General features: G+C 36.4%; 1 protein-coding gene across 6 annotated transcripts in view; it reads left to right on the top strand.

Annotated features, from left to right (window-relative positions):
* The first annotated feature begins 986 nt into the window (after positions 1-986).
* The window catches only part of arhgef7b (Rho guanine nucleotide exchange factor (GEF) 7b), a 27,813-nt gene continuing 10,910 nt past the window's right edge, over positions 987-17,889 (top strand). The window contains exons 1-6 of one of the 6 annotated variants that reach the window (XM_051898803.1): positions 987-1,346; positions 3,744-3,850; positions 10,366-10,450; positions 10,915-11,048; positions 11,254-11,455; positions 15,481-15,569. In XM_051898803.1, coding sequence (XP_051754763.1) covers positions 1,196-1,346; positions 3,744-3,850; positions 10,366-10,450; positions 10,915-11,048; positions 11,254-11,455; positions 15,481-15,569 — 768 coding nt within the window. In that variant the 5' untranslated portion in view covers positions 987-1,195. Of the gene's footprint in view, positions 1,361-1,606; positions 1,724-3,743; positions 3,851-10,365; positions 10,451-10,914; positions 11,049-11,253; positions 11,456-15,480; positions 15,570-17,889 lie in introns of those variants that run through there. The other 5 variants (XM_051898756.1, XM_051898764.1, XM_051898785.1 and 2 more) reach the window with 5 other exon arrangements.

Below are 17,889 nucleotides of genomic sequence, written 5' to 3'. Positions count from 1 at the left end.
TATATAATGTAATTTAGCAGAGTATATATATAAATATATGTAATAAAATATATGTAAATCAATGTCATTATATATATATATATATATATATATATATATATATATATATATATATAAAATACACTGCTAAATTACATTAATAAGATACATTAATGAGAATATGAGGGGAAATGTGCATAATTGTCTGAAAATCATTATGGTCCTTAAAGGGATAGTTCACCCAAAAATTTAAATTCTGTCATCATTTACTCACCCTCAAGTTGTTCTAAACCTGTAAAAATGTCTTTGTTCTGTCGAACACAAAGGAAGATATTTTGAAGAAAGTTTGTAACCAGGCTGCTTTGGGGCACCATTGACTTTCATAGTAGTAAAAAAAAAAAAAAAAAAAAAATACTATGGAAGTCAATGGTGCCCCAGAACTGTTCAGTTTCCCACATTCTTCAAAATATCTTCCTTTGTGTTCAACATAACAAAAATAATGTATATAGGTTTGAAACAACCTGAGAGTGTGTAAATGATGACAGAATTTTCATTTTTGGGTGAACTATCCCTTTAAATGGTCTTTTAATGCAAAATATCCCTTGCCGATATTACACCGATAATCCGGCAGGGGGCGCTAGAAGTACATTTGGATTTCAATGGAATAGTATTTTGGCATCAGCGCCTTTTTTTGAATAAATATAGACGCACTGATCCGTCTTATAACAAAGTGCTGACTTTTATCGAAGCATTTGGTACAATAGTAGTTGGCTTTTGCTAAAGATTGTATTAATAGTTTGTTTTTCTCCACCTGTGGACGTGTGATGATAAAAATATTAGTCTTTCATATGCATTATAGTGCTCCTAAAAGCCTAATATGTCAGTGTGTTTGTTTCTGAGGTCATTAATGTATTCACTGACCCGAGCTGCTTGAACTGGGTTTCATGTGGCGGAAAACAATTGTGGGTTGTTGATTTTGGTTTAACACTAGCTGACATCCTGCCAGATGAAAGAAGAGGCGAGAGAAACCGGACCTGCCAGAAAACCCTAAACAAATCGTCATCCCTAACATCCAGGGAAAAGGAGGGATCAGAGCACTAGCTCCAAATGTCCCGCTGCTGCTGTTGTGGACTACACAGGATATCTGTCATTTCACACAGATTTCATATTCGTTTGCTTGTGGATTATCGCTTTTGAGCATTGAACGCATGAGGTCATGAATTCGGCTGAACAGACCATCACATGGTTAATAACGCTGGGTGTCCTGGAATCACCCAAAAAGACACTATCGGATCCTGAAGGATTTTTACAGGCATCTCTCAGAGATGGAGTGGTTTTGTGTAAACTGCTGGAACGACTGCGACCCGGTACAGTTTATACGGTAAGCTGTTGTTCATGATGCAGTTTCATATTAGAGTAAATAAATTACACAAAAACACAGATGTGACACACACAAGACCCTTGTTATTTGTCTTCGCGCGCGCGTTTTGTGTTCACTGTACGCGCTATGATTTTTATTATTATATCAACTATAAGTGAAAGGGGGATCACGTAGAAAATATGTAAATAAAACCTCGCATAATCTGCGTTGACGGGGCAAGAGTGGTATTTAAATAATCGTAATGAAAAACGCACGTGATGTATGGCAGTAAATATATCAGCGGAAATTAACCTTGGGATTCGTCCATATGAGTCGACCGCCATTGACTGTGGGAGAGAGAGGGAGAGGAAACAGCGATGTCCGGTTTGTGAACGAATTGTTCTTTTGAGTTGGATCTTTTCAGCGAATTGTATACGAATCTGATTCTTTGAACCGAACCAATTTGGACATGTCCAAGAACTGACGAGTGAACAAATAATAAAAGCAACGAATTCTTCTCAGTTTTTTTTAATGTTTTTTATGAGCTGAATCATGGCTTAACAAATTGAACTGGGACACTTCAGATTACTGTGAATGCACTTATTCATCAAACTTAATACCAAAAGTGTAAATGTGTCTACATATGCTTTTATTTTAACGTTTTACAGCAGGTAATACGTCGCATTGATTGGGATGTTGAGTGTTGTTTTTGTTTTTGTTCCTCCTGAACCGGTTCATTGGAAAGAATTGTTCGAAATAACCGATTCGCTGAAATGAACTTCTCATCACTAGAAAAGAGCCTAAATATTGCTAATGGAGCAGAGTAATTGAATTTGAGAAAATTCTCGTGGAGCATGCTTATTTTTACAGGTAGGACATTTAATTTTAATTTATATTCGGGTCAATGATGTGATGGGTCATTTTTTTGGTCCAAAGTCCTTAATAAAAAACAAAGAAATTACATCTAAAGTATGCAAGGCAGTACAACTAGATCTCTTTTATTGAATCCAAAAAGTTTTAATTATATTTTGCTACATATAAAGGTATTTTAAAGATTTTGAAATGTCAAAAGGTCATTCGGTTTAACCGTCCAAAGGCCAATACAGCCATTTAATTTGTGATTAAAATATCTTAAAATGTAAAAAAAAGTCTATATTTTTTATGTCATGATTTTATAACATCTGTATATAATCGTAGTGCAAAATGGTATTAAAATTATGTGTAGAAGCCGTTGCTTTGTTATGAGAAAGAATGTCCGGAAAAATTAATTTCATTGATGTCATTCGGAGTAACCAATATAAAGGTACCATTCTGGATCAAGTCATGCGGTCAGTATCATGTGACAGGATGTGACATTATTCAGACACCTGCAAAGGACCACATGGTAGTGAAGCAAAGTATCTAACTCTCTCGTAACTATTGGAAAAATTCATGTTTTCACTTGCTCATACGCATGTCCCGAAACATCAGGTCATTCGGTACAACTGCTATAAAACATAGAAAATGTTGTAATATTTTAAAAACTTGTACTAAATATAAAATGTTTGATTGTCCTTTTGTTAGCTAGCAAGCAAGCTAACTAGCTAGCTAGATATCAGCCTGTTAGCATTGTTTGAAAATATCGTCATTCGGTATAACCAAAAGTGTCGTTTGGTAAAACCGAAATTTTGGTTAAACCGAATGACTTTTTTGGTGACAAATTTTGTCCATCTTGTAAAAAATGACAAAAGCAGCATTAATTGATTATAAAAACCACATAATCTCATTGTTAACAGTTAATAAAACTGTAAAAAAATTAATTATATCTCCATTATGTTTTTTTTACACTTTTTTTACACTTAAAAACCTTATTTGTCAATGACCCATTCACATATGCTATGATATAAATGATAATGTGGTTGTACTTAATAATTCATAAACATTTTGTGAATTACATCAACCACAGTCTTGACAGTTTAGTAGAATGTATTCTAATTTATAGGCAATACAATCTTCGACGCTGATAGCAGTAATGACTTTATACAATGTCTGATATGCTCAATAGACTATGATAAACTCTGGGAAAGTGTAATATTGCACTAAAATGTCCAGTTCCACTGTTGAACATGTTCTATTATAAAACAATATGTCGCATAGTTACAGAATACAGCCCATCGTGAAGATGTTAGACTTTGCTCTGACAGGTCAGGTAGTGTTTGCCTGTGCCAGCATGCCCCTCTCACTGAACCCAACCACAAGCTATTAGAGCACGTCATTTCCGCTATTCCTCCGCCAACTTCCCTATGAAGAATAAGTGGCTTTTTGCAGGAACGGGGCGATGATCTGTGATATAAACAAATGGCGCATTCGTATATGTTTTTGTTTATTTTTTGACAAACCTTTTTAAAAGTACGGCTCGTGAGAGGATTGATCTGTTCGCTTAATTTTCAGATCTATCCGGACCCGAGGAAGGACGAGTGTTTGAGTAATATCAGAGAGTTTGTGAAAGGCTGTGCATTATATCAGATTGAGGTGAGTGTTTTTCGCTGCTGCTTTAGTCGTTCATTTCATTTGCATGCTCATTTATATTTCTGTTATTTGTTCAGTGACTTATTTGTGTGGTTTGGAGCAAATCAGGTCGCCAGACTGAGTCTCAGCTGGAGTTGGGAACAGACTAATCCTGTGTGTTTTGGTTTTAGAGTTATTACTACATCGGTTACAATGGCATTTAGTGTTATTGCGGTATTTTGACTTATTTGTTACCATGACAATTACTTAAATGATTTATGCAAGAGTGCATTAATATTCTTAATGCAGAACTGTAGCAATGTCTCATTTGTAGATGTCCAGGTAGCTTGCTGTACCTTTTGTTTACAGACAGTTGTGAACAGTCAAGCTGTTGAAGACAGATTTGATTAAAACAACAACAACAAAAACATTGAAATAAAAAATCAATAAATCGTCACCAATAATTTATTTATAAGAGCCTTGTGGCCGGCAGTTTGCAAGTAATCTTTTATTATTAAGGACGTAAATGAGAATTAATTGAGTTGTGGCTGTCTAAAATTACACACAATAAATCCCAAGAGCAAGTATTTTAAGAAAAGAATGTACATGCCTTTGTTTATTCAGAATATGCTGATTTACCTGTACATTAAATATTCCAGTAGCTGCGAAACATTTTCAGCCTTCAGAACAAAGCAGAATGTGGACCTTTATCTAAAAATTATGTGCTTGTAAGTCAAGTCAGTTTGATTTGTGTAGCGCTTTTCACAATATACATTGTTTCAGAGCAGCTTTACTGAAAATCATTGTTCATGTTCATAATATCTTAATATCTTAATACCTTATAGTCACATTTAACAAATCAGAGCTGGGTGATAATATAGTTTACATTATGTAACAATCAAGAGATTTTCTTCACAGTAAATATCGCTTTATGCGAGTATACTGTATGTTTGTGGGAAAATGTACTATATATCCAACTTTAAATATGTTGCTGTCAGATAATATAATTTAAATGTTGCAACAAAATAAACAATCAATCAGTAGCTTTATGTGTTATATAGTAGCTTTACTTGATTGTACTGTATGTATGCAGATAAAGATGGATATACTTGTATATCCAATTTATATAGAGAGCTGTGCAATAATATAGGTTATATTTTGCAAAGGAAACATGATCTTAGCGACTGGTGAATTACATTTATAAATGTCCAATATTTAACATTTCATAATGATAATGAAAACTTACCCTTTAGTAATTTACAGGGTGCAGCCAATTGTTAATGGGCGTTTCATCTCGATGCCAGGTAAAATTTGTTCAGAGCCGTCCAGACTTGTTTATCAAGATTAGTGCTTTGCTGAAAATTGCAGTGTATTGTAACAAAAATATCAGTGTTGATATACTATAACAGTTCATATGTTTGTAAATATGGTGTCCTGGCAGCTCATTCTTCACGCAAATCCACTAGGTGTTGGTGTGAGATTGGATCAGATCCCTCACCCACACACTGTTTAATTGGAGTTCGAGCCAGTGCTGTTGTTAAACCTATTTTTATGGCTGAATGTTGGGTTCAGATCCAGCTCTGCCCATTTTTCCTGCAGATCTCTATGTCTGTACAGGCAATTGCATGTCTTTTCTTGAAAAATTATGCCATACAGAGCACAGTATGCAGCCATAAATTATTCACAATATAGTGCAATGAATTATCACATGACCTTTGATTTACTGCAATCTCTGAAGTCTTGCACTGGCTATGTAATGCATTTCTTTCAGATCTAATATGGTAGCATGTTAGTTTAAATGTGACATTTTTCTCAGTGACTGCTGTTCTGTCAGTAAAAGCTGTTTTGAATGTTTGAATGTCATTTTTTTTTGTCACTCTTAAAGGATTAGTTCCCTTCAGAATTCAAATTTCTTGATGATTTACTCACCTCCATGTCATCCAAGATGTTTATGTCTTTCTTTCTTTAGTCGAAAAGAAATTACGATTTTTGAGGAAAACATTCCACGATTTTTCTTCATATAGTGGACTTCAATGGCTACCAACGGGTTAAAGGTCCAAATTGCAGTTTCATTGCAGCATCCCAGATGAGGAATGAGGGTCTTATCAGGAAATTTTCATTCTGAAGTGAACTATTCCTTTAAGTGTTTTTTTCAGGAAAGCTGACAGTATTTTTCTTCACAAACACTTCCGTGTTTGTTATTGCCTGTTCACACCAAGAATGACAACTATAAAGATAACTATATTAGCGTCCACACCAACGGACAATATTGTTGTGTTTATCATAAGCTCACGCTGTAGTTATGTCATCTGCCGCTTTAGATACTTGAGCTCTTAGGCCATGTTTACACCTAGTATTAAGTTGCTTTTGGTCATTCGGATCACAAGTGGATGAGGGAGACACATTCCCGTTTACACCTGGTGTTTTAATCCGTCTCTTTTGTATCCTATCAACCACTTCTGTCCTGATTTCTTCGAGGGGAGGGTCTTTGGGCGCGTAAATGTATGGGCTTTTTCAGATATTTCGATCTAATGGACAAAATAATTATGCGCAATTTACATTGGCTATGAAAGCGACTGGAGACGACAGAAAAATGTACAGAGAGCAGCAGCTTTAGTTTCTGCTCTATTTATTTTGTATTTTGTGGCTGTTCGAGCGCATTTGACCACATGAGCATTTACACCACGAAAGTAATCCGGTCGAATGCGTTTTCGACTACCTCTAGAAGTGGTCGAAAGTGGACAAGCTCAAAACATTTTAGACCCTGTTTGCACCTATTTTTAGCGTCGTCCACTTGTGATCCGATCAAGCAAAAGCATCTAAGGCTATGGTTCACACTGTCAGTCCAAATCTGATTATTTGTGTATTTGATTGGAATCTGATCTAAAATGGTTGACTGTCCACATTGTGTATCGCAAATGTTCAGTTCCGATTTGTGTGTCCATGCCGCTCTTTCGTTTTCCAGCATATCTGCATTAGTTTCTTTGGCAATGATGTTGCGTTGGTAGGCATACGCCAAGAAGAACAACAACAACCACAACATGGAGGGGGTTTGCAATAGAGATTTTATCTTATTTACAACATGACATTGTGCACTGTGTTTTTTGAGGAAACTGCAGAACCGTAGGAGGCTGGTATGAGCGGCTTTATTCCGTTCTGTCGTCCCCGCCTTTTTTAAAAACAGGTCTCTGTTATATTGTTATTTTCTTTGCAACAACACAACCTTGTTTCTGCAGCAACTTAAAGGTTATTAACAGTGTCTGATGTTTAAGCTTTATGTGGTGTGAGAAATAAACCACGCGAAATCTGATTAGAGCGGACAGACTGAAACGGATTTCAAACCACATATGAATGTAACTCGAAACCGATTTGTAAAAATCACATTGATATGATTTTTTGCCATTCACACTTGCTAAATCTGATCGGATTTCAATCGGATATGCACAAAAATCAGATTTGTACTGACAGTCTGAACATAGCCTTAACACCATGGCCTTAAAGTCTGTTGGATTTTGATTGGCTGTCATTGTTTTTATCGTTTATCGGCTGGAAAAAATCGACTGAAAGTGATATTGTTTCTCTTTGCCTTTACCATTATAGTTCTGGTGTGGAGTAGACTCTGCTATTGTTTTATATTTAGAACGATTTTTAGAACTATATCTTCATCGTTGTTGTTATAGTTATCGTCCTCCATGAACGGGCTTTTTATGTTTGGGTGCGTGATCGTGTAACTGAGGTATTTCAGCCCACAGAGATGCTGTGTGCGTATGTTGCTCTGTATGAGTGGTGTTGTGTGGGACGGTTATGGCTCTGTGTGTGTGTAACTGTGTTTCATGAGTGCCAGTGTCTTCGGTTCTTCTAGCCAGCTGTGAGAGGTTCAGACAAGCCCTGTATTGTGGTGAATGGAGATGTGTGTTTGAATGGGCAGAGCTGCCAGCTCATTAATGGTGTTGTGGGGTTTGGCACAGGCCAGAATGAAGAGAGGCACTCCACTAAAACTACTTTTTGAAATGGCGTCGTTGGGTGACTGGTTTTAAGAGAAAGAGCAGGAGGGAATTTAATTCCACTACAGTGATGGCAGATGATGTAATGTAGACTTAGATGTGTGTGATGATTGTTGATGGTGCTTGAGTGTTGGGGATTGGACTTTAGGCTTGTATCAAGTACTGAATATTAATGAAATGTGTTTTGTGTCCCTCTTTTTCAGAGGTTCACCCAATTCATTTGAGCAAATAAACACATTTCTTAATTCACTGATAGGAACTGATGAAATAGCCTAAGCTTTATCCTGATAAATTCAACCTTATGTTAAGTAACTGGAGACTGTTTTTAGATTGCTACATTGCCATGGGGCAGCAAAAGTGTCATATTTAGTTATGATTGCAAGCTGGTAATTAATGTACCCTACCATTCGAAAGTTTGGGGTTGGTGAGGTTTTTCTTTAAATGGTAAAAATGTGAAATACTATTACAGTTTAATAAAATAAAATAACTGTTTTCTATTTGAATATATTTTATTATATTTTATTTCTTCATGATCCTTAAGAAATCATTCTAATACGGTGATTTGCTGCTCAACAAACATTTCTTATTATTATCAATATTGAAATCAATTGATAATTTTTTTTTTTTTTGTGTGTAAAGTGGAAACCATGATCTTTTTGAGATTATTTGATGTATAGAAAGTTCAAAAGATCACCATTTATTTGAAATGGAAGTCTTACGTCATTATTGTCGCTTTTGATCAATTTAATGTGTCCTTGCTGAGTAAAACCAAAGACTATAGATATAGAAAGAAGGTTCACTCTTATTAGTTATGAATGGGAGAAACTGCAATGCGCAATATGGCGGAATAAGTCCCGCCTTCTAAGTAAAAGAGCCAATCGCTGATTGATAAAGTCATTGTACTGTAGCTCACTGTAGCTGCCGTTAGAAGCTCCGGTTCCCATAGAAACCTGAGACTCACGCTTAGGACTGCACATGTGCATTAGCTAGCTTAGCCTGAAAAATAATCCTTTTTTAATGCTATTTTAGCATGAAAACAACATTTATGCGACTGTTCATGTCAGATTTTGTTGCTGATTAGAAATATGTTATTTAATTGGGAGTTCGCCAATCAGTTTTTGAGATTTCAGGATTCCCCCCTTCAAATAGATAGGACTTGGTCTTGGATGCCCGAAATAGCTCCCCAGAGGCGTTGCAAATATGGACGCCGATCGAACAGACAAACTAATAATTTCTTTATAAAAAAAAAAAAAAAAAAAAAAAAAAAGTTCTGACCCCGAACTTTTGAGCTTTGAAGTGTATTCGGTTTATGAAATTAAAAATAAAATCTCTCCAGTCAATGTAGCAGAAAAATAGTTGTGATAAAGTTACAGGTTACTTTAAGACAAATGAACCCAAATTACATTCTTAATACAAGTTCAATTTTTCAATCAATCAAGTGTTTTATTATTGTTTTGCATTGAAAAACAATAATAAACCAATATATTGGAAGTAAAATGGTTTGCAAACACCATTTCTAAAAAATGACAAATTTTTAATGTTAAAATGGCTTGCTTTCTAGCTGTGCAGTTAAGTAAATTGAAGCAGGCTGATTTTCACCTAAATGTATGGTTTCCTAAATTATAGTAATCATAGTGAAATGCAAACAAGCTGATCCAACAGGACACATTTTGTGTGTGGACACAGATCCAGGATCACATTCCATCTCTATCTGATCGCTCTGTATCTTTTGAAGAGTTAAAGTCAAGCTTGTGTCAGATCAGGCCAGTTTTGGGGCAGGTCGTTTTGCTTGGGATGAGCTTATGTGTCCAGATGGTCCAGAGAGCAGCAGGTAGTCTGAGAACCAGAAACCCACACACACACTGAGCTTAGCAAAATCACATTCCCATATTCCCTCAGAGAAGCAAACACATTTTATAGAGAATCTTTGATCATCGTAAATGTTTGTAAGTTTCTGTAATGCACTTATTAATGTTTTATTTGGGAATGGAAATTAATTCTGTGGAATAAGAATAAGCACACTTTTATGAAGGATTGATACTGTTCTGCTGTTTTGCATTTAATATGGTCTCTGGCTTTGCATATGTAGCATTAAATGACATGCATTACAGTCCATCCTCTGCTTAAACTGTCCAGCCAAGTTTAATATTTAGACCTGAAGCTTTTCATCATGTTTAGTGCTTGAGTCTGCATCACTCATCACCGCACACTACAGTTGAACAGTAATATTGTGAAATATTATTACAGTTTAAAAAATTGTTTTAGACGTGTAAAAAGTAGGGGTGTAACGATACATCGTTATATCGAGAATCTTGTATGGCAGATTGAAAAGCAATATTTGTCCTTCTGGGACATGTTAGCCTACTGCACTCAAGGAAGGTATCAAGATTTAAGATCATGCTAATCTAAAATAATTTGATTTCCTTTACAGTTGACCTGAGAGTAGCAGATTCTGTACTTTTTCATTCAGTTCATATTTGAGCTGATGTGTTATTGTTTTTAGCATATGTAATTGTGGCATTTTTCCCTCTGCAGGTGTTTGAGGCCAACGACTTACTTCAGGGCCAGAACTTCTCCAAGGTCTTGAATTGTTTGGTTGCACTCAACAAAGCAACTTCAGGTGAGATATGTCTGAAACGCCTGGATTATCAGAGTTGTCTGACAGTAAATTTACAAAATTAGTCAGTTTGTTTATTCACAGCTTTGTCTAGCTGCGTTTGAGTGTGAGAACAGTATTTTCTCATTGTATATTGTGGTGTGTAGTGTGTGTGTGTGTACCTACTTACTTAATCATATTTTTGGGCCAAATTTGAGCTAAATCTGACAAAACATCCCAAAATCTCCTTTTGAAGAGGTACTCATTTGTAAAAAAAAATAAATAAATAAAGTAAAAATAGTTTTGTTTGGTGGGGGGAAGATGCAGATGGTTTTCTGTTACAGTATTTATTATTTATAGTATTTATAACTAGCTGTAAATAAAAACAGCAGTATATAAAAACAGTATAGATGTCTTTGGAATGTCCCTATTTAAATAGCAAAGTGAACGTGGGTGTGGTTTTTTTTATCATTATTCTCTGATTGTAGAGTCCGGCGGTGGGAGTAATTCTGTGTGTTCTCGTCACTCGTCTTCTCTGCGGATCAAGTCCTTTGACTCGCTCAACTGTTCGTCCAATCACAGGAGATCATCCAGACACAAGTACAACCAGTACCGCAGTCTGGTGAGAATCACTCCACACCCTTATGAAGAATAAAATGCCTTTTCTAAGCTCCAGGAAATTATTTTAAGAGTGATTGTCAAAGGTACTATTCAATTCTGCAACATGCGTGAAAAACTACTTTGTATGCCAGTAAATAGAAACCTCAAACAAATACGAAAGCTGGTAAAGATTCTCTTTTTTTTTTTTCTCCTCTCTTTCTCTCTAGGACATGTCTGAAAACAGTGCCCCTCAGGTGCTGGTGAAAGCTCGGTTTAACTTCCAGCAGACCAATGAGGATGAGCTGTCCTTCAATAAGGGTGACATCATCCAGGTGACGCGGCAGGAAGAGGGCGGCTGGTGGGAGGGGTCTCTCAATGGCAAGACCGGCTGGTTTCCTAGCAACTACGTCAAAGAGATCAAAGGCTCTGGTTAGTATTTGCCGCTTTTAAACGTTCAAAATTTTTAGTTGCAGAAGCTGAACCCTGACAAATTCTTGTAAGAAGACAACAGATCTAGGCTCCTGCAAGACCAGACAAGCAAAGTGAACTAGAGGGATTTGTCTTACTCATACTACTCTCACAAGACTGCCAAGAAAAGCAGAAGAGATGATAAGAGAATGTGTAGAGAGTTTTGTAGACCCCATTTACCTGCTGACTTTCTTCTGTGTCCTAGTGTTCCCTTAATATTTTCATAAAAAAAGACCTGCTGAGTATGTGTATAGATCAGAAAATTGCTATGGGCAGCTGCATGTTAGGCTGTTCATATTTTAGCCAGCTTAAAATATTTGAGTGATTTATATATTTTTTAAAATCCTTATTTTTTTTTTATTTGGACTCTGAGGTACTACAAGTTGAGAATGTAAAATCTGCCCAGGTCCATTAAAAGGGTGATTAAAAGAGGACTTACAGGCTTAATAAAAATGTGCCAAAAGAGAACTGAATGGCTGCTCTCTGCAAAAGCCAAAAACTGTGAGATTATGTGACCATTACAGGCTTACACTGGAAAAATGTGTGCTTATCCAACTCATGTTGGGTACAGGTGCTGGATACAATGCAGCAACCTAAGAATAAAAAGAGTAGGACGCGTCATCTGAAGACCCGATTGTAACATCAAAACCTTGTAATTGTTGTGGGCTCAGCAGACAAAACAAAACAAAAAAATCTGCTGATCTAGTTGTGCCGGTACATTAGATTTGACCTTTACCTGCAAACTTTTCATAAAAAAAAAAAAAAAAAAAGATTTTAAGAAGATTTGAAAGACGTCTCTTATGCTCACAAAGTATTTATTTGATCAAAAATAAAATATAAACTTCAGTAAAAGTAACTGTGAAATATTTTTACATTTTAAAATAACTGTTTTATAATTTAATACATTTTAAAATGCAACTTATTCCTGTTATGCAAAGCTGTAGACTGTTTTCCGCTGTTTGCAAGCATCCTATTTTGAGGAGACGGCTGATTGCCATTAATTTGCAGCTCTAATTGCACTTGCAAAGCACGAATACACTGCAGGCTCACTCCTGCTCGAATCCAAGGTAAATCATCAACACTGTCATCTCTTACATGTATTTTATTTAAGTAAATATATTATAATTGGCGAAAACGCATGCGCAGGTTACTTTACTTCCTGAACAAGTGCGCACCCGAGTCCGTGTTGCTTTCATATTCATGCGAACCGCGGCACAGTTCAAGTGCAACCGAACACAGACCACCTCCTTCAGGTAGTCTCAGGTTCGGTACCCAAGTGCGCACCCGGGTTCGCATGACAGCTTTCACATTAGCGATTTTTCATGTGAACCGTGCCTCGTTTCGAACTAAACTGCCAGTGTGAAAGCCCCCCAAGTCTCAGGTGTCCCCAGAATGTGTCTGAGAGCTCAAAATACTTCACAAATCATTTATTGTACCATGTTGTAAATACCCATTTCTGAGAGCAAGCAAAAGCATGCTGTTTTCGTGCATGTGTCTTTAAATGCAAATGAGCTGCTGCTCCCCGCCCCCTTTCCAGAATAGCGCTTCCTTCAACAGCTCCTGCCTGCATCGGATACTCTGCCAAATACGAACAAAACATCTGCTTGGTTTTAATTATTATCTATATCGCGATCACACTAACGGACATTGGAGTTCTTCTTCAAGCCAAATCAGTTTAAACTTGTAATTTATCGTTATCTGAGCACACACATCTAAAGCACATGCACAGAAAGCTGGCTGTCAGACGGCACGTCACAAGAGTATTAAACTAACTTCTCTTTCACATTTTTTGTTGTGCTTAAACTGTCAAATACACACAAGGTTATATCAACAACACAAAGTTCTCAAACACAGTCTGGTTATGTCTGTGAACGTAAACAACAGGGAGAGAATTCGCATGTGTATATTAGATCTGTGGTGCATTCCCTTCAAAAACGAAACTAATCCACTGTGTCTTCAGAGGCTCAGAGTTAATGAAGACTGTTATGTTCACTCTTACATCCAACAACAAAACCCCTCAATTGCTTACGAGACATTCTTGTCACTACAGCTGCACAACTCACTCAGGGCAGAAACTATGCTAATACGGCCGAGTCCGTCAACAGTCGTTGAAAACGACTTATTCTATGAGACTGTTGAGGTTTTATGGGGATTAAAAAAAGGAGCGGGTGGAATTTTATCATTATAGGGTGGTTGTGTACACACACTGCCAACACACATTTGTGTTCAAACACCATGTAAAAGTGAATTTTGTATAATAGGTGCCCTTTAATGCATCCTTGCTGAATAAAAGTATTGATGTCTGAACCCAAACTTTTGACATGGTACTGTATATTTTAAATAACCAGCTCTTACAAAGCCTTATCTCAGTGTATGCCTGGTATAGTATAAACAGAACCCCTGACCCTTACTCACCAGTCCAAACAAAAATAGCATATACACCCCATGATACCAAACAGATGCTTCCCTCTCATGTATGGAGAAATGGCCTTAATGTGTATTCAGCCCAGCTTCAATGGAAATAGTTGAGGATGACATCAGAGCTTGAACATCCAGGCCTTAACAGGAAGGAAACACAATCTAACAACAAAGACAGGAAGTGCAGCGGCCAAAAGACACCACTTCCCCGTTTCCTCTGAATATGACCTCACACTCCAGTTTATTCCACTGTCCAAGCACTTAGTGATCCAGACTCTTTTATATGATTTACTTGTGGTAAATGCATGCCGAACATCACTTGTAGTAGACATTAATAGTATATTGATTTCATGTGTCATCTCAAAAATGGCTGCAGTTAGGAAGAGGGGATTACATGATTATAAGGATAGTTATCAAAAAATGAAAATTCTTTCATTTTATTCACTCTCATGTTGTTTCAAACCTATGTGACTTACTTTCTTTTATGGTACACAAAAGGAGAGGAATAACCTGTCATGCAGGTTTGGTACGACATGAGGGTGAATGAAAGAATGCTGACAAAATTGTAATTTTGGATGAATAATTCCTTTAAAACTACATTTGTTCACATCTCTAACTCCAAGTATGAGCAATAGTAAATACGGCACGCTTTAGTAAGTAACAATGGTAATGAATGATACAATTTGTGGAGAAGTTGAGCTCTTTGAGAACTTAGGAAAGCAAAGGGAAAAAAAAAATTTGCAAAGTGGAGAATTATCATTTTCAAAAGCTGTGTTTCCATCCACCTGTTTTTATGCACATTATGGGATATTGCATAAAAAACGCTGAATGAAATGCCAAGATGTGCATAAATTCTAAAAAAGTGCATAAAAAACGTATGCGCTCAATTGAGGTAATCAATAAATTATATTTCAAATAATTATACATTTTTCATCCGATAAGAAGACATGCACGTAAACTACGATGGAAACACATTTACCAAATAAATCTCTGACAATGAAAAGAAAAAAAAATGTGACTTTGTTTGCCACAACTGTGGATGTGACTGGATAACTGGACTAAGCTGTGCACCAGTTTCATTGCACAACATCTCAAATAGGTTTCAGGATCATTCTGAAATGCCTGAGCCAAAGTCTGTCATCAGAATGATTTGTTATAATGATCTCCCAGAAGCTTCGCACATGATTGCGTTCCCGATCAAGTTAAATTCACAACTTTGGGTGGAAAAATAGCTAATCTGATTGTTTGCATGAGGAAAATCATGATGAGGAATGTTCAAGCTGATATTTTTGATGATTCCAGGAAGTTCACACATTAAGTTACTGACATTAGTGTAAATGAACCGTAATGGATTGAGTGAAATGTTCTTCTTTCTGAAGTAAGAGGTATAATATTTTTCCTGTAAACCCAGATCTCCCCCTCTAGACATCCAAATCTAATATTGCTGCCCTGACTGCTCACTGCAGGAGAGATGTACTTTAATATTCAATAACAGAAACAAAATGCTTCCAGATGTTGGTCTAAGGTGACCTTCTTACCTTTTGTTCTGTTTTTGCTCTCTTAAACAGACAAACCTGTGTCTCCCAAGTCTGGAACACTGAAGAGTCCACCCAAGGGCCTTGAGACCACTAACTTTTGCAAGACTTACTATAATGTGGTAAGAGAGATGTGCTGTAGTGTTGCATGTAACGCCTCCCACGTGGAGCCAGTTGATTTATTTGTTTGTTTATGTGCATGGAGTGATGCCTCTGGGGAGTTTGTATTGCACCAGCATTTCCCTAACCAAATAGGCAAGCACACCAACAACCCTGTCTATAGCTGACAGATAACACTAAGGATTAAAGATATTAGGAATTATGGAGGCTATCACAATGCGATTGTTGTAACAGCATTATGATTCATTTTTAAAGAGTCATGAAACACAACAACATCTTAAAACACTGCGTTGCTAGGATATTCAATTTGTGTAAGGGTTATTTTGAAGCAGCGTTGTCCGGTTCAACTAATCCTTGAATTTACAGTCCTAAGGCTTTAATCTGGGTTTAAAAGCCTTGCCAAACCTGAGTTACTTAAGAGTTAATAATCCAAGTTTAAACACCCAACAGCAGATGCTACTCCGGGTTTGGTCTTGATTTATGTCATTAACTAAGAGAGACACAAGTTCAATATCCTGACAATGACAATTCTGCTAATAAATGTAATTTTCAGATCATTTATACTGTATGTGTATGCGTTTGCGTTGTTTCCTTTCTTGTTCTTGATTTCCTCATGCAACGTGTCCCAGAAGCCTTGCTCTGATCATCTGCAAACCCAGTGAACCCTTAATGTGTGTGTGTGTGTGTGTGTGTGTGTGTGTGTGGGTCAGGCTTCGCCTAAATTGTGCAGACCAAATGTTCCCACAAGGATATTAAAATTGGAAATCGCCTATGTTCAAGTCGAGTCAATTTGATTTGTATAGCTATTTTTAGAATACACGTTTCAAAGCAGCTTTACAGGAAATCATGATGTTAATGTTTATAATATTTTAATATCTCCATGCCTTTTATAGTTGCATTTAGCAGATTATGAGCGATTTTAATATAGTTTACATTTTTCAAAGATCTGAGCAATCAAACAGTTGAGAAATGCTATATACATAGTATATATCGCGCTACTCAAGTATACTATACGTATGCAAATAAAGTTGGACATACTTACGGTAGTGGCTAAAAGTGACGTCTGGCCTAGGAAAATTGACCTCTCAGTTTATTCAAATATTATTAAAAAACTTTTAAATATTTTGTAAGCATATTGTTTTGGAGTTTTGCTTGGAGTCAATTGTTTTATATGTTGATAATGCAATAAAACATGCCAAATTGTGCGGACATAATTTTTGACCAGGCTGTCATATAAAGAAATTATGAACACATCCAAAAACTAGAGAGAACCAACAAAATATTAATTACTGATAATGTTGTAGTCAATTTTTTTTTGCTAGCTTTTTGTTTTTGTATGCATTTTTTTCTGATTCGAAAACAAAAGATTCGTAAAGCTTCGAAGCTTAATGAAGCAGTGTTTTAAAATTGGCCATCACTAGATATTGTTGAATAAAGTCGTTATTTCGTTTTTTTGACGCACAAAAAACATTCTCGTCGCTTTATAATATTAAGGTTGAACGCTGTAGTCGCATGAACTGTTTTAAATATGTCCTTAGTAGTTTTCTGACAATAGTTGCCGAAAGTCTGCACCAGTCTGCAGATGGAGTTCCAGATTTGGAGTTGACGAATTTCACATAAAATAGTATAATGGGCATAGACTACGATATTTTTTTTTTTTTTTTTTACTTCAGACTGCGATTCTATGATGCGTCACTACTGAAGCCGAAGCTGTTCTCTATCTAACGGCGTTGCAATAAAATACAGTACAAATAAAAAAGTAAATTAACAGAACACGCATAACAAATTAGCCTGAATATGTGACTCATCAACATAAACCAACTGATTACACCACTCACGTCTAACTCCCATTGTAATTTGTAGAGTCCATACTGAATGCGTATACCCACCCAAGACCACATCCAAATGCGCTTGGCCTGTTTTTCTTTTCCGCACACAGAGTCACTACAACAACTACTGCGGTCATCTCCTGCACATCCATGTTTGTTTCATCTGTCATGCTTCTTCTAGCAATGGGGCACGTTTGTTTCTGTGTGAGTTTGTTGAGTTAGGAACGATTTGAAAGTCTGGTAGTAGTGTATGTTTTTCTCTGTGACAATTTACAAAGTCGGCAAGTGTGTGATGCCTAGTGTTTTAAAATCTGTTCAGATTTTAAAAGTTCCAGCCTTTAGTAAACAAATTATCTTAATGAAAATGCAGAAAGCTTTGTGTGAGGGATAGATTTAGGGGTTGGAGATAGGAATCATTATATCATTAGCTCAATATAAAAAAAAAAAAAGGAGGAAATCAATGGAAAGTCCCCACTATGATATAAAAACAAAT

Source organism: Ctenopharyngodon idella, chromosome 1 (genome assembly GCF_019924925.1).
Source record: "Ctenopharyngodon idella isolate HZGC_01 chromosome 1, HZGC01, whole genome shotgun sequence".
NCBI classification, from domain to species: Eukaryota; Metazoa; Chordata; class Actinopteri; order Cypriniformes; family Xenocyprididae; genus Ctenopharyngodon; species Ctenopharyngodon idella.
Note: the sequence above shows the minus strand (reverse complement) of the source record. Positions and strands in the feature narration are given on the sequence as shown.